Source organism: Theropithecus gelada, chromosome 5 (assembly GCF_003255815.1).
Source record: "Theropithecus gelada isolate Dixy chromosome 5, Tgel_1.0, whole genome shotgun sequence".
Taxonomy (NCBI): domain Eukaryota; kingdom Metazoa; phylum Chordata; class Mammalia; order Primates; family Cercopithecidae; genus Theropithecus; species Theropithecus gelada.
In genome coordinates, this window is record NC_037672.1 from 95,844,761 (window position 1) to 95,867,932 (window position 23,172).

Here is a 23,172-nt window from a genome sequence, read left to right on the forward strand (position 1 = left end):
AAGGAAGAAAGGATAAAAGAAAAATAAGTTTATCTAAGACTTCTCAAGTTTATATCATGAGTCTGTTATGCCCATGTAATAACTAGGCTATATACATCGACACGTGGAACATGTATGCCCCAGAATGTTTCCCCTTTCAGAGTGAGCTTTCTTGCCTGTTAACAAGTACTGTATTTTTATTGACTCATGTAAATATCAAGTGTTTAAAATTCATGTCACATACTTCTGAATATGACATATTACTAAATGCTACAGTTACTTTTTGTCAATGTTTTTAATAAAAGTGTTAAATTTGTGTACTTTTGCTGACTAGTGATGAAATGTAGCAGCTTAAAGATGAAATGGAAATAATTTAACAAGTGCAGTCTATTTCGCAGTTGGGACAGAAAGGAACATACAGCTCTGCTTTATTAAGCTTCACAAATTTTATAGGATTAAAGATGTTTTCATTTTTTCCATAATAACGAAAAAAGATTGTTTTCCTCCTGATTGTTATTTATGCACACATAATGTTAAAGAGAAATTGGCTTTTAACCCAACACTCTTTAATATAACCATGGAATTTTTTTTGTTCTCTTTGAGTCCCAATTAATGTGTGTACATAATTTTTTATACTTAAAAATCATAGCATGAATATGGTTTTAAAGTATGCATTCTTATTTAACATGGAATAAACAGAATGAGACTTCGCCTCTTTTAAAATTTTAATTGGAAACTAACTAAAACTCTACGGTAAAGAGATTTCTTCTTAAAGGCTTAAGACCTCAAGGATTGGGAGCCCAAGGCAGGAAGACTGATTGCAGCAGGAATTTCAAGACCAACCTGCACAATATAGTGAGACCTCCCCCCTACCCATTCTCTAAAAACAAAAAGCAAACAAACAAGAACAACCTCAAGGAAAGGGAATAACAAAGAAAAGCAGGAGAGAGGATTGTGCAAGAACATCTTGGGACCTGGGAAGAAAGGCAATAACTTACATAGCAAACCTTTGACATCTAAATCCTGGATAAGAAACCAAGAAACCCAGTTTGCATTTCACAATCTTCAAAGAGCTTGGGATTTGGTGGCATCAAGATTTCTAGACCCTCTTTCCCCTTCACACCTTGTGATGACTACCCCTTGCCTATCCAAGGAGAATACTATACTTCTTGTCAGGATAGAAGAAAAAGAGGGTTTCTTGATGGGGGATATCACACTAAATTGAAGTAAAAGGTACCACAGTACCAATCCATAAACAGGTTAAGTGAAATCTGAATGCTGAGAACCACAGTTTTATTGTCCTATTTGTCTCCCAGAATATAGACTTAAAGTTCTTTATATTGAGGGTTCTCTACAAAAGGCCAGCAGATTACCCTATAGGGAATCTTGCAGTCAACAAGACTACTCATACTCATAGCTGATAATCAGTTTTATTTTATTTTATTATTATTTTTTTAGTTCCTAACTTCTTCAATGGCAGACAGCTCAAGAGGTGAGGGCAACTTCTAAGATGGGAGATAGAGAAAAGCAACAGTACACTATTCTTAAGGAGAACAGAAAAGAGCTTGAGCATTAAGAACAGTTGCTAAAATGGAAGACAAAAACTGGAGAAATATTTGTAAAAGTAAAGCAAAAAAAAAGAAAAAATATAAGAGGATCAGACCAAGAGTATTAGAAAAGTTAACAGGAGGAAACTGCCAAATAACTCAAGTATCACAGAACTGAAATACAAAATTTCCTACATTGCAAGTATCTGTCAAATAAATGTCCTAGTGAACGAAAATACACCCAGACCATAGCACATCAATGTGAACTTTTACAATGCTGAGGACAGAACATCTTACAAACTTCTAGAGAGGATGGGGGAAGTAAAGTTGAATGCAAAAGATAATTCTGTGGAGAAGCTTCTAGAGAGGATGAGGGAAGTAAAGTTGAATGAAAAAGATCGTGATTCCGTGGACATATGTCTCAAAACAACATTGGCAGCCAGAAGAAAATGCAATATTGCCTTCAAAATTTTTAGGGAAGCCAGATCAATTAGGCAAGAAAGAAAGGGTGTCAAAGTTGGAAAGGAAGAAGTCAAATTGTGCCTGCAAACATAATCTTACATCAAGAAAAACCTATAGACTCCACCAAAAACCTCTTGGAACCAAAAAATGAATTCAGTAATGTTGCAGGATACAAAATCAGCATACAAAAATCAGTAGCATTTCTATACACTCACAGTAAACTAGCTGAGAGATCAAGAAGGCAATCCTATTACAATAGCTATAAAACATAGGAATAAACTTAACCAAAGAGGTGAAAGACCTACAAGGAAAACTACAAAACACTGATGAGGGAAACTGAAGAGAATACCAACAACTGGAAGAACATCCCATGCTTATGGATTGGAAGAGTTAATATTGTTAAAATGGTCATACTACTGAAAGCAACCTACAGATTGAACGGAACCCCTGTCAAAATACCAATGATTTTTTTTTTTTTTTTTTTTTTTAGAAATAGAAAAAAAAAAGTAACTTAAAGTTTTCATGGAACCACATGTAAAACCCAAACTATGAAACTAGTAGACAAAAAAGAGAAATGCTTCAGGACATTGGTCTAAGAAATGTTTATGAGTAAGACTTCAGAGCACAGGCAATATAAGCAAAAATAGGATCATATCAAATGAAAAAGCTTTTGCAAAGCAGAGAAAACAACGGAGTGAAAAGAGAGGCTACAGAATGGGAGAAAATATTTGCAAATTATTCATCCAACTGGGGATTTTTTCCAGAATATCCAAGGGACTCAGACATCTCAACAGCGGGGTCTCACTCTGTCTCACAGGCTAGAGTGCAGTGGCCACCTTAGCCTCCCAAGTAGCTGGGACTACAGGCACATACCACCATGCTCCATTTGTTTTTGTATTTTTTGTAGAGGCAGGGTTTTTACCGTGCTTCCCAGGCTGGTCTCGAACTCCTGGGCTCAAGCAGTCCACCTGCCTCAGCCGCCCAAAGTGCTGGGACTATAAGCATGAACCACTGTGTCTGCCCCAATCCTGTTTTTAAAATGGGCAAATTATCTGAACAGATGCATCTCAAAAGAAGACATACAAATGACTAACCAATGTATGACAAAATGTTCAGTATCACTAATCTTCAGGGAAATGCAAATCAAAACAATGACATATTATCTCACCTCAGTTAAGATGGCTATTATTAAAAAGACAAAAATTAACAAATCTTGGTGAGAATGTGGAGAAAAAAGAACTCGTACACTGTGAGAATGTCAACTAGTACAGCCACTTAGGAAGGTTTCTCAAAAACCATAAATGGGCCAGATGTGGTGGCTCACACCTGTAATCTCAACACTTTGGGAGGCAGAGGCAGGAGGATCACATGATGCCAGGAGTTTGAGACTAGCCTGGGTGACATAGGGAAACCATCTCCGCAAAAAATTTAAAAATTAGCCCGGCATGGTGGCACAGGCGTATAATCCTAGCTACTTGGGAAGGTGAGGTGGGAGGATCGCTTCAGCACAGGATGTTGAGTAAAGTTGCAGTGAGCCATGATCACACCACTGCACTCCAGCTTGGGTGACAGAGCAAGACTCCATTTCCGTTTTAAAAAAACACAAATAGAACTACTATATGATCCAGCTGTCTCCTTACTGGGTATTTATCAAAAGGGAAGAAAGTATATTGAAGAAACATTACACACCCGTGTTTATTGCAGCACTGTTCACAATAGATGTGGGATCAACCTAGGTGTCTAAAAACATGAACAGGTAAAATGTGGCATATATATACAAAATGGAATACTATTCAGCCACCAAAAAGAATGAAATCCCGATTTTTTTTTTTTTTTTTTTTTTTTTTTTTTGCAACGACATGGATGGAACTGGAAGACATTATGTTAAGTGAAATAAACTAGGAATAGAAAGTTAAACACTGTATGTTCTCACACATGTGGAAGCTTAAAGTTTTTTATAGAAGTAAAGAAAAAAAAGGATACTAGAGGTTGGGAAAGGTAGAGGGAAGAGGAATAATAGGGAAAGATTAGATACAAAAGATACAAAATTACAGCTAGATAGGAGGAGTAAGCTTTAGTGTTCTCTACCACTGTAGGATAACTACAGTTAACAATAATATATTACATAGTTTCAAATAGCTAGGAGGAGAATATTGAATGTTCCCAACACAAAAGTACTTGAGATCATGAATATGCTAATTACCCTGATCTGCTCACTATTCATTATATGTAACATCACAGTGTACCCCATATACAATATTATTTGTGAAATAAACTTTTTTAATTTTTTGAGGGAAAATGACTTCCAACATAGAATCCTATACTGTGTCATACTGTCAGTCAAGTGTGAGATTATAATAAGGATATTGTCACACATGAACATCTCAGAAAATTTATTTCTTAAATACTTTTCCTCTGGAAGCCACTGGAAGTTCAGTTCCACCAAAACAAGGGATTTAAATGAAGAAAAACTACATAGGAACTGAGAACGAAATCCAACAGGAATCCCAAGTATTACAGTGATGTTATTGTCCCAAGTGGCATGTTTTTAAGGAGCAACCAGTCCAGGTTGGGTTAGGTCAAAAAACTGATGGGATGGTGCTTGGGAGAGTTCTTACAGGAAATGAAATTGATTAATATCTAAAGTGAATGTATTAAGAGAAGATTAAACAACTGATGGAGTGTTGGGAGTTGCATTAATAATAAGCACATAGAAAACTACGCAAATGAGAAAACACTATTCCAGGAAGAATGAATTAGTGTATTGCTGAAACACAACTAGTGATATAAACAAAATTACATATAATTAGAAAGATGGAGAGTATGATGAACACAGGAAAGAAAGAAAACTAATGTTTCATCTTTCATAGTAGAAATCTGATGAGAAATACCAATTTTTAGCAGTACAAATATGTAATGTAGATATATGTAAGTAAACAGTATGAATTAGCTAAAAGAGCTTTATGTATTTGTGAGGAAGAATAAATGGAGGAGAGGAAACTGGAGTCTGCTGGTAATAATATTAGGCCAACTCTTTGAATTCATAGAGTTTTAATAAAAATAAAACCTTAGTAAAAGAGGCTTCTTGCCAAAGGCCTGTTGAGGGTCTCTGGCACTTAATTGATAAATATAATGTCCAAATTATACTTCATTCTGTCTTTTCACTCTATTCACCTGCAGGTTAAGTACAGATTTTGTTCTATAATTCCTGTATTAATAATGATGCATAATTTCCTTGTGCTGGCAAACAGAGCCTGAGTTACATAGCAGCAGTGACTCGGTTTCCTTTTATTAAATGTTTGGAGGAAAAGAATGTGGATTAGAAGGAATAGAGTGCCAACACTGTTCTTTTAAAGAAGAGTAAAAACATGTAACTAGATGAATAATGATGTCTATATACTTTACGTATGATTTTATGTTTTTGAAATTCATCTCACTTGGACAATTCTCTGAAGCAGAGGAATAACCAACAAAGTTCCAGGGATAAATCATCTCTACTTATTTTTTATTTTATTTTTTTCTTTTGGGGACAGAGTCTCACTGGGTCACCCAGACTGGAGTGCAGTAGCATGATCTCTGCTCACTGCACCTCTGCCTCTCAGGTTTAAGTGAATGTTGTAACCTCCTGAGTAGCTGGGACTATAGGTGCATGCCACCACGCCTGGCTAGTTTTTGCATTTTTAGTAGAGACGGAGTTTTGCCATGTTGGCCAGGCTGATCTCGAACTCCTGGGCTCAAGGGATCTGCCCACCCCAGACTCCAAAAGTGTTGGGATTGCAGGGACAAGCCGCCATGCCCGGCCTCATCTCTAAATGAAACCTCCTCTTTGGGTGGAGTTTGCTGACATTTGCTGAATATGATCTCTGAGAGTTTCAGTATCTTATCGGAAAAGACACCCTACCCTGACTTTTCCCCACTCCCTTGGCATGTGAAGAGCTAAAGCCGTAGTGTTTTATGGCATTAAAGAATCATACTTAAAGTCTTGGGGTAGATTTTTATCATTTTGGAATAGATCCATTGACATGTGCACCAAAGCAGTGTAATAAAATATTGATCAAAACTATATTTAACCATATTAATGTGTGTTTCTCCTCTTTTAAAATTGAATTTGCAATATATTTTACTTGATAGTAACACAAGAGATTTACCAGAGACTAGCAAGTGGAGTGTAACCTTTATAATTCATTTACATGTTCATTTAGTTACTCATAAATAACTTCATTTTGGACACCTGCTTTATACCAGGGAGTATCCTGTGCACTGTGTTTCTGGTGGTTGAAGCAGTATGTACTGTCCTTGCCCTCAAGGAGCTTATAGTTTAGTGTATAAGATGGACATTTATTTTTAAAATAGTTTGCAAATAAACTACCGTATAATTACAATTTATGATGATTGCTAGTATGAGAAAGTAACAGAGTAAGGTAAGGGACTGATTTAAATTAGAAGCATCAACTCTAGGTGGGAAAGATCATTTTCAGACAATATTTTCAAAATGTCTACCTCCCACATACGTATTATACAGTAGCTTTCTCACGACGCTGCTGGAGGATGCTGCCACCAAAACAAAACAAATGAAAGAGAAAAGGCATAGATAACAGGATATCTAATACAGGAAGGAGAGAAGTGATCCATCAAGATAATGATAAAGAGAACCCAGGATGCCAGCTGTGCCACCAGAGAGACCTGTATATATTAGATTAGGTCAGAATTCACTGAAAGAAATTTCTAGAAAATAGGATAATGCAACCAAAGACATTAAGAGGAGAATTGGAGAGAAATGGAATTGATTTGGGTTGGATTTTGGAGGTAGATTGGTGGACCTTGGTGATTGATTAGGTGTGGAAGTTGAGTGATAAATGAGCTATGACTGCTAGATTCCTGCCTGTTCAGATAGACGTAGTGTTCATATACTGAGTTGAGGGAACACTGGAGGAAGAAGATTTCAGAGTATGTCGAAAGCCCCTTTTCGGTATTGAGTTTAGAATGCTAGAGAGATCCTCAAGTAGAGATGTCAAATGGGCAGTTAAATAAATAGCCTGATGTCCAGAAGAGGGTTGTGAATATTTATGTTGTATAAATATCAACACAGAGATGCTGTTTGATGCCATGGAAGAGAATTAGATAGCCTCAGGTGAGAATAAGGACTGAGAACGTAAAGCAAAGGACGAATCCTAAGGAACTAGAATTTATAGAGGTCTTGTGGAGAAGGAGGAACGATTATTAAGAGATTGCTGAGTGTAGAGGCAGGTAGGCCAAAACTAGTAGATTTAGTAATGCATATGAGTTGAGAGAGTAGAGGCAGTGTGTATAGACAATGTTATCAGAAACTTGTTTGTAAAAGTGAAAATGAGATTGAATGGTAGTTGATAGAGGTTGATTGGGGGAGGATGTTTGTTTTAAATATATTTTATGTGAGAAATACCAAAGTATATATAAATGCTGATCAATGGTGAGGCCCTAGGAGAGTTTGGAGATGCTGAGAGGCAGGAAGGAATGAAACTCCAATTACTCATGCAGAATTAGTCTTCAATAGTAGATACGTCAGGACCAGGGTAGAAAACATGGCACTTTAATGATACTAAAGATAAGTCACCTTTAATTCATCCATATAGAATATAATGTTATGAGAAATTTTTCGTCTTTGACTAAAATCCTTAAAACTGTGAATTTATGACTTAGTAATTTTATTGTTGCCGTGATTACCTATATGTTATGCTAGAGAACCTTTTTTTATAGCCCAAATATAATTAGGTCAGAACATTTTCTCTAAAGCCTTAGACATTTTTCCTTTTCAGGGACATTAAAAATGCATTTGATTGTTCCTATATTTGAAGAGTATTTGTATTTATCAGTAATGGAACAAAATGACCAAGTATTGAAAGTAATAGAAAACAGTTTCTGGGCTTAATTTGGTTTAAGTTTTTCTTTTTTATTTTACAGAGTCAAGTAAAGAACAGTTTGCCAGTACAAACATTGCTGAAGAGCTAGTAAAACTCTTCAAGAAACAAATAGAACATGATAAGAGAGAAATGATTTTTGAAGTTCTTGCTCCATTGGCAGAAAATGGTGAGAAAAATAAATGCACCTTTGGATTTTCAATCATGTATACTTTAAATTTTTTTTCTAATATTATTTAATTGCCAGCCATTTGACTCAAAACCATTCTTTATTAGTGATATGTTTTATTTTGCATATCTCTAACTTTAGATAATTAGCTATGTTATCTACTCCATAACTATATCTACATTGGCCAAAGCAACTTTCCAGGTTCCTTTGATTTTAAAATCTTAGAAAAGATACTTCTGTAGCTAACACATTCTTGTGCCATTCTGGAAAAGGCAGCTGCGAGGCTGACCTCTACTTCTATACACTTGTAAAGCAAAGGGGATAAAAGTTGGAGTCTCAGGCCTGCCAACAGCGAAGATAGTGGTTAATCACTCTCTTCTTTGGGCACAAAAATCTTAAGAGATGCATCGCAGAAATAAGAATGAATCAGAGGAAACAAACCATTCCATATTAGTAATTTTTCAAATATAATGTCTAGCACATACTCAAAGAGGATCTGATGTTAATACATGAGACAAAACATTATAAGCAAGACTAGGCAGCAAATCTTCAGATACTGGAATTATTAGACACTGATTCAAAACAGGTATACTTATTGTGTTCAAAGAGGTAAAAGTAAGCTTAAATAATTTAGAAGGAAACTGAAAACTATTTTTAAAAAGTGACGTAGCAGATTTAAGAATGAAATAAATGGAAATTTCTGAATTGAAAAATACAACCAAAGTTAAAAATCCAGTGGGGGACTTAATAGCAGATTTAATAGATACTGTTGAATTAAAGAACCAGTGAAGTGGAAAATGGGTTGGAAAGAAATCCAATATGAACTAAAATGAAAAAAGAACCTATTTACATAAAAGAGAATAAGAGGTCAGAGGATAAAGTGAGACATTCTCATATGCATTTTTTGGAGTCCCAAAAGGAGAGTAGAGAAGGTGGGGAGGGGAGTGTGCAGAGGCAATATTTGAAGAAATTTTGGCAGGGAATTTATCAGAAATTATGAAAAATGCAAAGATCCAAGAAGCCCTTTAAACCCAAAATACAATAAACAAAAAGAAATCCATATCTAGATTCCTCATACTGAAAATGTAGAAAACCAATGACCAAAATCATTATCTTCAAAGTAACAACAGTTTGTCTGACAGCTACCTTCTCAACAGCAACAATGGAAGCCAGATGTTATAAATGTGGTTTGTCAGAAGGAAAGTGATACAGATGCAGGGGAGAATAAAGACCAAAAAAACCAGTGAATATGTAGGTAAATCTTATGAACATTGAATATATTTGAAAAATAACTTACTGTGAAGTTTACAATGTACATTTATATGATTTAAAATATACCACAAACTGAGCATATAAATAAGAAGAGAGGTAAAAGGAGTTAGAGTCCTAAGACACTTGTGTTATCTGGAAGACTCTGGTTATTTAGTCACTTCAACTTTTAAGGTGACTACTAAAGTAATTTTTAAAAATCATGTATAACTACCGAACAAACTGAACAAATGGAAGGGACTTACAGAAAGATTTTTTAATACCCTAGCAATGCAAAACAAGAAAAAAGAAGAAAGAAAAAGGAACATGAATTATAGAGGACAAATAGAACATAAAAATGCAGTTTTAAGACACAGTATTTCAGTAATTATGTTAAATGTGGCCTAAATGCTCTAATTAAAAGACCATTTGTCACTTGTGTTTTAAAATAAACAGTTATACTACTTAAGCAATACTTATTAAATAGGAGATTTAAAAGATTGAGAATAATAGGATGGAAAAAATGTACCACTGAAACCTAAAGAAGGCTGGGGTAGTTATATTAATATCAAGTAAAATATTTTAAGATGAAAAGACTTGCTAAAGAGGGTGACTTTAGTAATAAAAGATCCAATTTACCTAGAAAAAAAATGACCATCATACATTATCCCAAAACATACAAAGCAAAAACATTCAGAACTATGAAGAGAAATAGACAGATCCACAGAAATTGAGAAATTTTAATACCTCTTTCAGTAATTTATAGAATAAGATAGAAGAATAAGGTTATAGAAAATTTGAAAATGATTAAGACAATTGATTTAATAGACTTATTTTAGAACACTTCAACTACAGAGTTCTTTCAAGTACATATGAAACATTTAAGAACATGTATACTTGTCATGAAAGAAAGAAATTTCAAAAGATTGCTATCATACAAAGTATTTCTTTGACCTAAGTGAGTTGTCTAGTAACCATTTATAAAAAGAAAACCAGGAAATCTCTGTATGTTTACATAGTAGGAAATATACTTCCAATACCTCAGAGGTCAAAAAAGAGTTGTAATGGAAATTAGAAATTTTTCTAGTAGTGAAAATGAAAATAGTCTATCTCAAATCTTACATGATACAAGTAAAGCCCTATTCAGAGGGAAATATTTTGCTCAAAATGCTTTTATTAGAAAAGGAAAAGAACTAAAATCAGTGAGCTCAGTATTCATCTCAGGAATTTAGGGGAAAGAAAATATAAACCCAAAAACCCAAAAGGTAATTTTTCAATCCTCACCTCCCAATTTGTGTGAATATGCTCATAGTAGTCTCTGATAATCTTTTGTATTTCTGTGGTAGCAGCTATAATGTCACCTTTATTGTTTCTGATTGTGCTTATTTGAATCTTCTCTTTTTTTTGTTAATGTAGCTAGTAGTCTATTAATTTTGTTAATCTTCACTTGTACTCCCTAAATCTACAAAAAAAAAAATTTAGTAGTTAACTGGAATAAAATACAACAATGTTGACAAAATCCACAAGTAATATATATTCTTTTAAAAAGCAGAAGAAAAGATAGGGAATCAACCTAAGTGTCCATCAGTGGATGAGTGGATAAAGAAAATGGGGTGTGTATACACACACACACATACCATGGAATACTACTCAGCTATAAAAAAGAATGAAATAATGTCTTTTGCAGCAACTTAATTGGAGGGCATTAATTCTAAGTGAAGTAACCAAATGTCACCTATTCTCATAAGTGGGAGCTATGCTCTAGGTACACAAAGGCATACAGAGTGGTAGAATGGACTTTGGAGACAGAAGGATGGAGGGAGTGAGATGAGGGGGTAAGGAGTAAAAAACTACTTTTTGGGTACAGTGTACATTATTCAATGACGGGTGCCCTAAAAATCCTAGACTTCGCCACTATATTATTCATCCATGTAACCAAAAACCACTAAAGCTATTGAAATTTTAAAAAATAATAATAATAAGCAGAAGGAAGGAAATGTAAAGAGCTGAAATAAAATGGAAAACATACAGTGCAACACAAACATATAATTGCTACAGTTGAGTCTGAAAAGACATTGGAATTGATAAACCCCTAGTCAGATTCATAAATGAAAAGAGAGAGAAAGCATAATTAACCAAAATTAAGAATGCAAGAGGAGGAGACCTTACCACAGGTCTTACAGCTATTAAGAGGATATTATGAACAATTTGATGCCCATATATATGTGTATGTATGTGTGTTTGTGTGTGTGTGTGTGTGTATATATATACACAGGAACATATATATATATATATATACACACACACACACAGGAATGTTCAGAGCAGCATTATTTATAATGAAAAATTGGAAACAACCAATATCCATTAACAGAATGAATAAATCATAGGATATTAATATAATGGAAAAATATAGAGTTATGAAAAGGAATGAAGACAGCTATAACTATTACTGTGGATGAATCTCATCATGTTGAAAGGAAAAAGCCAACACTGAAAAATACATATTGTATGATTCAATTTATATAAAGTAAAAAAAAAAAGTAAAACTAAATTGTAGTTTTTAGGAATGATTGTTTACTTGGTAAAACGAAAGTATAGAAGTGATTGCCATAATAATCAAGATAATTTGAGATGAATGAAGGAAGGGGTTTGTTATCAGAAACAGAAATGTAGAGATAGGCTTCCTGAGTTGTTGGTAATGAATTTCTTGATCTAGGTGATAGATCCATGGTTATTTGCTTTCTAATAATATATTAAACTTAACTTGCATATTTTATGCACTTCTCTGCATTTGTGGTTTTCTTCCACTCTTTAAAAAAAGTTTTAAAATACCTGTATATGATGCATACGTGATACATACATGTGTACATTTGTACATGTGTGTGTAAACAGTGGTGATAAAGATACATGTCCTTGGACAGAATGGTTTTGGTAAATGTGCTGGGCTGTCTGCTTTGGCAGAATGTGTTGCTAATCCTATTTAAGGTAGTTTAAGCGTTCCATATATTTGTTTTCAAGTATTTGATTTCAGTCAAATTATGAGATCATCTGTAAACTTTAACATTGACACATTTAGGTTGGGTGTGATGGCTTATACCTGTAATTCCAGCACTTTCAGAGGCCAAGGCAGGAGGATTGCTTGACCCCAGGAGTTCAAGACCAGCCTGGGCAACAGAGCAAGACCCTGTCTCAAAAAAAATAATTGATTAAAATGTTAAAACTACAATATTGACACATTTAAAATTTCTTAAATGTCTTAGGTCCTATGTTTTAGGGAGAAATTGGTTTTTCATCTCATTGGCGTTTTGGCAAAGTGAAAACTTTATTGTGACCTTCAGTCACTTTTATGTCATAAAATTACCTGTAACTTTCCTTGCAGTATTTCAAAATAACAATATGTTTATTACTGTTTTCCCCTGTGCCTTCACATCTGTTTTATAATTGCACAATGGATAGAATGATACCATTGAAGGCATATTTTTGGACTAATTTTTTGCATGTATCATCCTTGATTTTCTCAGTACACAAAGGAGAGTGATTTCAGCATTAGAAGTAGGGATTTGTGTAGTTCAAGGTTTTTAGTATTTTTAAGGTTTTTTCATCATAGTTTTTAATTCTAGTCGCCACACATCTCTAGCCCTAGCATTCTGTAACCAAGGAAACGCCCTACTTTTAGCATGGCACAGTGCAAGTATACCTTTTAAAGAAATATTCCAGGTTGAATACTCTGTGTATTCTGAGATAATATTCAAAAGAAGAACAGTGATCCTAGTGATTCAAAAACGCCAAATTTTAACACATTAAAATTGCCTGAAAGTCTTAAGTATTTATTTTTACAAGTCTTTATTTTTCCTAAATGATAAGGTGAAGCTGCCATTGCCATATATGGATGCATATACAGTTTAGGGAAACCAATGACTAAAATAAAATCCAACTAAAAAAATAAAATTTAAATTTAAAAGTTTCTGGCCAGGTAGTGGCTCATGCCTGTAATCCTAGCACTTTGAGAGACCAAGGCAGGAAGACTACTTGAGGCCAGGAGTTCAAGCCCAGCCTAGGCAACATAGCAAGACCCTTTCTCTACAAAAAAGTTTAAAAATTAGCCAGGCATGGTGGCATGCACTTTTAGTCCCAGCTACTCAGGAGGCTGAGATAGGAGTATTGCTTGAGCCCAGGAATTCAAGGATGCAATGAGCTATGATCACACCACTGCACTGCAGCCTGGGCAACAGAGCAAGATGCTGTCTCTTAAACAAAAAATTTGTGTTGCAAATGTATTTTTCATGTCAGTTGATTAGCATTTATCTTAAGGCGTATCAAGTACACTCAAAGCATTTAGATAGGCCAGTTTAGGTTAAAATACAAAGATGAGTAAGGTGTATCTATCTGGGGAACCAGCCCCCAATGTTTCAATGTAGGTTCTTTCTGTTTTCCCTAAGTGTTGGCCCATCTGAGAAATAAAGAGAAAGAGTACAAACAGAGGAATTTTACAGCTGGGCCTCCACATCCCATATCAGTAGGTCTGTGATGTCTCCTGAGCCACAAAACCAGCAAGTTTTTATTAGGGATTTCAAAAGGGGAAGGGGTATACAGGGAGTAGGTCACAAAGATTAAAGGGCAGTAAAGATCACAAGGCAAAGGGCAAAATTAGAATTACTGATGAGGGTCTATGTTCGGCTATGCACGTATTGTCTTGATAAACATCTTAAACAACAGAAAACAGGGTTCGAGAGCAAGAACTGGTCTGACCTCAGATTTACCAGGGCGGGATCTTTTCCCCACCCTAATAAGACTGAGGGTACTGCAGGAGACCAGGGCATATTTCAGTCCTTATCTCTACCACATAAGACAGACACTCCCAGAGCGGCCGTTTATAGACCTCCTCCCAGGAATGCAGTTCCTTCCCCAGGGTATTAATTATGAATATTCCTTGCTGGAAAAAGAATTCAGTGATATCTCTCCTACTTGCACATCCATTTATAGGCGCTCTGCAAGAAGAAAAATATGGCTCTATTCTGCCTGACCCCGCAGGCAGTCAGACCTTTGGTTGTCTTCCCTTGATCCCCAAAATCGCTGTTATTCTGTTCGTTTTCAAGGTGCACTGATTTCATATTGTTCAAACACCCATGTTTTACAATCAGATTTCATCTTGTTCAAACACACATGTTCTACAATTGATTTGTACAATAGTGGTCCTGAGGTGATGTACATTCTCAGCTTATGAAGATAACAGGATTAAGAGATTAAAGTAAAAACAGGCATAAGAAATTATAAGAGTATTATTTGGGAACTGATAAATGTCCATGAACTCCTCACAATTTATGTTTTTCTGCCACGGCTCCAGCCAGTCCTCTGTTCAGGGTCCCTGACTTCCCGCAACATATATCTGCTTAGGAGATAGTTGGAGACAGATATGGATGCAAATATAAGCTCTTCAATGAAATAAGTGTTATAATGAAAGAATACTTAAAGATATTAGAGGCCGGGCGCGGTGGCTCAAGCCTGTAATCCCAGCACTTTGGGAGGCCGAGACGGGCGGATCACGAGGTCAGGAGATCGAGACCATCCTGGCTAACACGGTGAAACCCCGTCTCTATTAAGAAATACAAAAAACTAGCCGGGCGCGGTAGCGGGCGTCTGTAGTCCCAGCTACTCGGGAGGCTGAGGCCGGAGAATGGCGTGAACCCGGGAGGCGGAGCTTGCAGTGAGCTGAGATCCGGCCACTGCACTCCAGCCCGGGCGACAGAGCGAGACTCCGTCTCAAAAAAAAAAAAAAAAAAGATATTAGAAGTATAATTAAAAGTTTTGATGTGGGGGTGGAGTTTCCTGTGAAGATCAGTTTTAAAAATATAATTGGGATGTAAATTCTGTCTCTAAAATACCTTATGCTATGTTTAGCCATCAGAAAGGTTCAAAGTTATTTTCTTTTAACTTTTATTATGAACATTTTGAAACGTATTCAGAAATAGCATTTAGTAAACCACCATGTATCCATCGCCCAAAAGCTTTAAATCAAAGAAAACCTGAAGCCCTTTTTAAAAACATGACTTTATTTATTTATTTATTTATTTATTTATTTATTTATTTTTATAGACAGGGTCTTACTCTGTTGTCCAGACTGGAGTGCAGTGGTACAGTCATAGCTTACTCTAACCTTGAACTCCTGGCCTCAAGCAATCTTCCCACCTTGGCCTCCCAAGGCACTACGATTACAAGCGTGAGCCACCATGCACAGCCCTATTTTGTAGTATTTTATGGCTTGCCCTTTAAACATGAGCATAGTATCTAGAGTAATAGTGGAGTGACACTAGTTGCCTTCAGAGCTGAGTATCAATTTGTTTAGATGCTGCAAGACATTGTGAAAAATGTGACAATTTCAAACTGAACTGTCAAGATAGTTTACTTTGAAGATTTGAGTTTCAAAAATGTATTATCTAAATCATGCATTTTCTTAGTTTCTTATAATTCTTTATAATGGATTTCTTATACCAGAGCTCCTGTTTTATCTCAAAGTTTGATTATTTTGTTCACATTGTTCTTTAGATGCTATTAAACTACAGCTGGTTGAAGCAGGCCTGGTAGAGTGTCTACTAGAGATTGTTCAGCAAAAAGTGGATAGTGACAAAGAAGATGATATTACTGAGCTCAAAACTGGTTCAGATCTCATGGTTTTATTACTTCTTGGAGGTGAGCTGTAATTTATGCCAGCCAAAGAATGTTGTTTTCAGATTTTTTTTAATTTATTGTCTCTTCTGTAAATACTACCCTAGGCATTTTCTCATATTCCTATCTCACCTGCTGTTGAGGTGATGATTTTGACATCTTAAACATGTCATTGATAGAACCAGACATAACGAACCCGAAAAAGAAGTGTCTTCACCATCTTCCAACGTTTGAAGAGCTGTCCCATAGAAGAGATAGCTTTGGCACCAAGGGACTAAAGAAAAGCTAGATGGCTCCCTAGGACTTGGACTAGAAAAATGCTAAACTCTATTGTCTAGTATCTATTAAAAGTTTATTATAAGGCCGGGCGCGGTGGCTCAAGCCTGTAATCCCAGCACTTTGGGAGGCCGAGACGGGCGGATCACGAGGTCGGGAGATCGAGACCATCCTGGCTAACATGGTGAAACCCCGTCTCTACTAAAAAAATACAAAAAACTAGCCGGGCGAGGTGGCGGGCGCCTGTAGTCCCAGCTACTCGGGAGGCTGAGGCAGGAGAATGGTGTGAACCCGGAAGGCGGAGCTTGCAGTGAGCTGAGATCCAGCCACTGCACTCCAGCCTGGGCGACAGAGCAAGACTCCGTCTCAAAAAAAAAAAAAAAAAAAAAAAGTTTATTATAAAAAGAATCATTACTTTTCCTATTATGAATGTAACAGTTTGTGAAGTATGAGTTTCCCAGTTGGATATTCACCTAAGAATATGAATTTGTTACTCTTAGTTTTCTCTTGTTTAACTATTTGTTTCATTTACCTCCAGATGAATCCATGCAGAAGTTATTTGAAGGAGGAAAAGGCAGTGTATTTCAAAGGGTACTTTCTTGGATTCCATCAAATAACCACCAGCTACAGCTTGCTGGAGCATTGGCAATTGCAAATTTTGCCAGAAATGGTAAGCATATTAGTTCCTCCTTTGTTAGTCAAATACTCTGTATTTGTTTATTTTTGCTTTGCCGTCACATATACTAAAACTGGAACAGTTTAGAAGTTCTGTAATATGTGTATAATGCTGCTAACTTTTCAGAAATCTGAAATACTTATAGTGACATTCCTAACAAATTACATATTTTATGCAATTCAACTAAATTCTAGTAGTTTAAAGATCATGAAGTGCTTCTTTTGAATACTTGGCACTTCAGAGCTTAGTAAGTTTGAATCCCATTCTAGTATACATATGCTTTCTTTTGCCTAGTGATTTTATTTTGGATCTAATTATTGAGTATTCATTCTAGGATTATTGTGCCTCAACTTATACTTTTATGCCCATAAAACTTAAGTATGAATAATCCCTTGGCTTTGTGTAGAATGTTTAATTTAGTTTAATAATATTTTAGGGGGCACCCGACTTCTATGTTATGAAATCTGGCACTACTAAAAAACTCAAATACAGTCTAGAAACTAATTCTTATGTTCCTCATGAAATATACTGTGTCTAGGAAATACAGTTTATTTTTCTTTTTAGTTTAATCATCTTCCAATACGAACTGTTGGTATATATTATAATGGCTGACTTACTCTATTTTTACTTCTCCTTTTTGGGAGTGACTCCCTAATAATGGAGGTAAGAGTGCCATAATATGGATAATTATTGAAACTAGATATGGGGTAAATAGTGGTTCATTATAATATTCTCTCTGCTTTGTAAATGTTTGAAAAATAATTTAGGTATCAGCCATGATAGCAAAAGGTAGAGTACTATCACTATAACATTGGGAGAACACAAGCATCACAATAAATGAAAAATATTGGACATTCTAACCATGTGTTTCTACTTCTGATATATTATCTGGCTCTAAACTGAAGATTTTTCTGGTAATTTTTCTGATTTTTAAAATTTTATCTAGTTTAAGAATTTTTATAATACTTCTCACTCAGTGAACAGAAAAACCTATAAATCTGATGGGAGAAAGATTTGGAATTCATTTTATTGTATACCTCCATTTTCCCTAATGTAGATAATAGCCAGACATCAGTATTATAAGATATTTATAGATATTTTAAAGAGGAAGAAAAAGATGTGTGGTTTTTTTTTCAGATGGAAATTGTATTCATATGGTAGACAATGGGATTGTAGAAAAACTTATGGATTTACTGGACAGACATGTAGAAGATGGAAATGTAACAGTACAGCATGCAGCACTAAGTGCCCTCAGAAACCTGGCCATTCCAGGTAAGACTTAAGAATAGAAGTCAGCTATGTAAAAAATAAAATCCATCATTTGGGGAAGCTATTTACTGTATGTGATTTGTGAACCTGCTCTGATGAAGAAAATTAAAAAGAAAAAATAGTCTTCACATTGTTTACATTTTTTCATGCTAATAAATGGAGATCATATGTTAAATAAGTTTTGTGAGACTGTACAAGAATAATCTCTGCCTTCATTCAGATATCCTGTTACCTTGTGTGAATTCTTAGATTTTCATCATGTTGTATAGTTAAGCTTTTTTGCGGTTTTTTGTTTTTGTTTTTTTGAGATGGGGGTCTCACTCTGTCAGCCAGGCTAGCGTGCAGTGATGCAATCCTGGCTCACCACAGCCTCTACCTTCTGGGCTCAAGTTATCCTCCCATCTCAGCCTCCTGAGTAACAGGGACTGCAGGCATGTGCCACCATGCCCAGCTGATTTTTTATTTTTTGTAGAAACAGGATCTCACTATGTTGCTTAGACTGGTCTTGAACTCCTGGGCTCAAGCAGTCCGCCCACCTTGGCCTCCCAAAGTGCCGGGATTACAGGTGAGAGCTACTGCACCAGGCCTTAAGTATCTTTAGTTGAGGTAGAATAATGACATCAATTAACAGAGTCCCCTCAAGAATGACTTTCAGTTGTTGGTGGTGTTTTTCCATGAGCAGACGTACAATATTTTAAAATAGCCTTAATGTGCCTTTGGAAGTCATGAAATCACATTATTATGGAAGATACAACAGAAGATAGTTAAAACTATTCTTTTATTCTACTTTCTAAAAATAAATATTTGGTTAGATGAAATAGTACAATTACATGATGATCTAATCCATTTGAATTCATTTGGTTTATATAGGATAGTAACATTTATTAATGTCTATAACATTTATATTAACACAGTTGGATCAAAAACGGAATTGTGCTTTATTGTTGTAAGAGGGTAACTGTGTAAGTAAATGTTTCGGATTGGGTTTAAAAAGCCATGATATTGTCATAAAAATTATGATATTGTCTGTTATCCGCTTATACACAAATAGGATACGGACACACACATAAACAACTGAATTCCATTCTTAAAATTGACAAAAAAGTGACAGAATTGTTTCTAAATGGAAAAATATAACATGGATCTTAAAGATACTCAATAAACCTGTATTGAATTGAATGTTTATCAACAGGAATGCTAATACCATTTTAACCATAGTCTCTCTTTTTCTACAGTTATAAATAAAGCAAAGATGTTATCAGCTGGGGTCACAGAGGCAGTTTTGAAATTTCTTAAATCTGAAATGCCCCCTGTTCAGTTCAAACTTCTGGGAACATTAAGAATGTTAATAGATGCACAAGGTAAAAGAAATGTTTTCCCCAACTTGCATTTTTGGTATGATAGTCTTAATGTGCTTCTAGTTGAAAAAAGACTTGTTTCTCACTTTCAGGATTATGTAATCATAAAAAATAGCAAATAAAAGATTAAAAAATTAGTTTTGGAACTCCATTTGTTAATTTTTGTGCTTGTTATAATTGATTATTTATTTATTTATAACTATTATTTATTTATTTTTGAGACAGAGTCTTGTTCTGTCACCCAGGCCGGAGTGCAGTGGTGTGACCTCAGCTCACTGCAACTTCCACCTCCTGGGTTCAAGCAATTTTCCTGCCTCAGCCTCCTGAGTGGCTAGGATTACAGGCATGCTCCACATCTCCTGGCTAATTGTTTTTGGAATTTCACTAGAGATGGGGCTTGTTGCCCAGGCCGCTCTTGAACTCCTGGCCTCAAGCGATCCACGCACTTCAGCCTCCCAAAGTGCTGGGATTACAGGTGTGAGCCACCACGCCCAGCCTATTATTGACTTTAAGTAGAAATTATACCATATCTCTCCTTATTAATTCTTATAATCCTGGTTTTAGTTTGCTTTATTATCAATTTCAGGGGAGGGCGTTGTGTTTTGGCATTCTATACCCATTTTCACCTTGGCTTTGAAATCAAATTTCATTATTGTGACAGTCAAAAATCTTAAAAATTTGTCTTGTGGCAGGGAGAACATTTTTCTATTTGCAGAAACAGCAGTCAGAACCACTCCTAGGAATGAATTATGTTTATTTACTTATTTCTAAATTCTAAACCCTTTTCTATATTGATTGCATAGAGTCCTAAGAACGCTGCATTATAGTCTGCCAGAGCACTAACAGACTAGCAGGCTTAACCAAAAGAGTATGAAATCATTTGTTTTTGTATTTTCTATAAAATTTCACAATGTTACAGAAAAAGGCAAATAGCCTGTCACATAAGGAGTATTTGCAGTTCCAGCTTTAATGAAATTGTTGTGCTGTGTTTTTTTAGATGTATTTCTCCTTCACACTCTTAAATCTTTACGAATTACTTCAGCTGATTGTCTGTTAGTGATTCATTCCTTGGTTTGCCTTCTTTCCTATAGCAGAAGCTGCTGAACAACTGGGAAAGAATGTTAAGTTAGTGGAGCGTTTGGTGGAATGGTGTGAAGCCAAAGATCATGCTGGTGTGATGGGGGAGTCAAATAGACTGCTGTCTGCCCTTATACGACACAGTAAATCAAAAGTAAGTTCCAGAGGAAACTGTTCACTAGAAAACTTCAGAGCGTCTTTTTCAGAAACCCAGCATTGTAGGTCCTAACAACTGGGATAATATTTACCTGAAAGTATTGTGAAGATTCAGTGAGATCATGTGTATAATATGCTTAGCTGGTACATGGGATATAGGAAACACTCAGTAAATGGGGGTTGCTGTTGCTGGTGCTATTGTTGTTATTACTTTTACCACCACCATTACCAGCATTAGTGTCAAACATTTCTTTGTGCCGGGCATTGACCATGCAGGCTACTGATATTTAGAATTTAGAAATTAAATGATATCTAGATAGTATATGATGTCCAGAGCTCACAGAGTTAGAAAAAAATCCATTCTTGTGACTGTGCAGCTTTCTGGCACATGGTAGATAACCAATAAATGAACAGATGAGCTGTTTCAAAGATCACAATAGTGAGTACCCAGGCCAGCAGTTCAGCAGCTGATTTAGTATCTAGATTATATGATTTTTAAATTTTTTAAATACTGTTTTTTTCTTTTCTTTCTTTTTTTTTTGAGACTGAGTCTTGTTCTGTCGCCCAGGCTAGAGTGCAGTGGTACAACCTCGGCTCACTGCAACCTCTACCTCCCAGGTTCAAGCAATTCTCCTGCCTCAGCCTCCAGAGTAGCAGGGATTACAGGCAGGCGCCACCACGCTCGGCTAATTTTTGTATTTTTAGTAGAGATGGGGTTTTACCATGTTGGCCAGGCTGGCCTCGAACTCCTGACCTCATGATCCGCCTGCCTCGGCTTCCCAAAGTGCTGGGATTACAGGCATGAGCCATCATGCCCAGCCTTTAATACTGTTTTCTAAGGTGACCCTTTCAGTCATTTCTCTTATACAACTTCAGTAGTGATTATATATGAGGAGAAAGTTTAGAACTCAAACCCACCAGATGTTTTCATTTATTTTTAGAACAGATAAGAAGATGCCAAGAGAAAAAGCGTAAAACTAAAACTGTTCTTGACTTGTATAAATCTCTTTCATATAAATAATTCACTTCACCATAATAGCCATCCCAGCTGGTTAGCCTCAGGAGTGTTCTTCTCCATCAGATGCTAAATCTTGAGAACTTTCCCTGGGGAAAAGCAGCTGTTAACTAGGACCTTCCTATTACCTGTCTCACCCAGACCACCCTAAAATCTTATACATTTTCCCTGACACAGGACCAAGTAGTATGTTGGCAAAGCGGAAGTTATCAAGAGAGAATAGCAAAATGGCTTCGTTGGTATGCCTTTCACCCCTTCTCCATCATAACTGTTCTCTCATGCCCATTTGTTCATTTAACAGTTAATATTTGAGTTCTTGCAGTGTAAATACTACAAAATAGTGTTTCTATAAAGGAATTAACTATCTATTGAGGGGACAGACATAAAAACAGCTAGCTTAAGTACAGCATTAAAGCTACATATGCTATTCGGATGTAACAGAGGAAAGAAAGACTAACACACTGTCTGAGTGGTCTGGGATGGTGTCATAGAAGGAGTGCTATTTTAGGGGCTAACTAGGAATCTCTCAGGAGGAAAGGGAAAGAGAATGAAGGAAAGGGCCTTTTCAGGCAAAGACAACAGGATGTACAAAAAGTACAGAGATGTAAAACAGCATAATTTTAGAAGGAAACTGCAAATAAAGCAGTATTGCTAGAACATAGAGTGTGGAGAGAGACAGTGGCCAGAGAGGTTGAAAACTGGGAATTAAGTAAATTATATGCCAAGTTAAGGTGTATGGACTTGATTCTGTAGAGAATTCTGGAGCACTTAAAGGATTTTAAGCAGGAAGTTGCCATTATTTGGGTTTTTGTTTTTTCGGGGTTTTTTTGAGACAGAGTTTCACTCTTGTTGCTCGGGCTGGAGTGCAATGGCACGATCTCCACTCACTGCAACCTCCTCCTCCCGGATTCAAGCAGTCCTCCTGCCTCAGCCTCCTGAGTAGCTGGGATCACAGGCATACACCACCATGCTCGGCTAATTTTGTATTTTTAGTAGAGACAGGGTTTCTCCATTTTGGTCAGGCTGGTCTTGAACTCCTGACCTGAGGTGATCCGCCCACCTCAGCCTTCCAAAGTGCTGGGATTACAGGTGTGAGCCACCACACCCAGCCATTTAGTTTTCTTTAGAAAGATGTCTCTAGGGTTTAAAGGGGGTAGAAAGAACAGTTATTGCAAAAATATATATGAGAGTTGATAAAGGACTGAATTAAGGTTTTGAGTTAAGCAACTTGAAATTGCTGATACTCAGCCATTTTTGAAACAAATTTCATATGGGTTATTCAACTAGAAGCAGTGAGGATGGAAAAGAAGAGACAGAATTGAGAAAGATATGGGTGGTAGAATTGACAGATTCAAAGTAGAATTAAAGGAGGAGGTA

At 36.0% G+C, this 23,172-nt stretch overlaps 1 protein-coding gene across 6 annotated transcripts in view; it reads left to right on the forward strand.

Moving 5' to 3' along the window:
* The window catches only part of RAP1GDS1 (Rap1 GTPase-GDP dissociation stimulator 1), a 172,965-nt gene that overhangs the window by 130,438 nt on the left and 19,355 nt on the right, over nucleotides 1–23,172 (forward strand). For 5 of the 6 annotated variants that reach the window (XM_025385352.1, XM_025385355.1, XM_025385357.1 and 2 more), the window contains 6 exons: nucleotides 7,929–8,054; nucleotides 15,849–15,992; nucleotides 16,783–16,914; nucleotides 18,058–18,192; nucleotides 19,425–19,550; nucleotides 20,639–20,778. In XM_025385352.1, the coding sequence (XP_025241137.1) occupies nucleotides 7,929–8,054; nucleotides 15,849–15,992; nucleotides 16,783–16,914; nucleotides 18,058–18,192; nucleotides 19,425–19,550; nucleotides 20,639–20,778 (803 nt within the window). The remainder of the gene's footprint in view (nucleotides 1–7,928; nucleotides 8,055–15,848; nucleotides 15,993–16,782; nucleotides 16,915–18,057; nucleotides 18,193–19,424; nucleotides 19,551–20,638; nucleotides 20,779–23,172) is intronic. The other variant, XM_025385354.1, reaches the window with a different exon arrangement.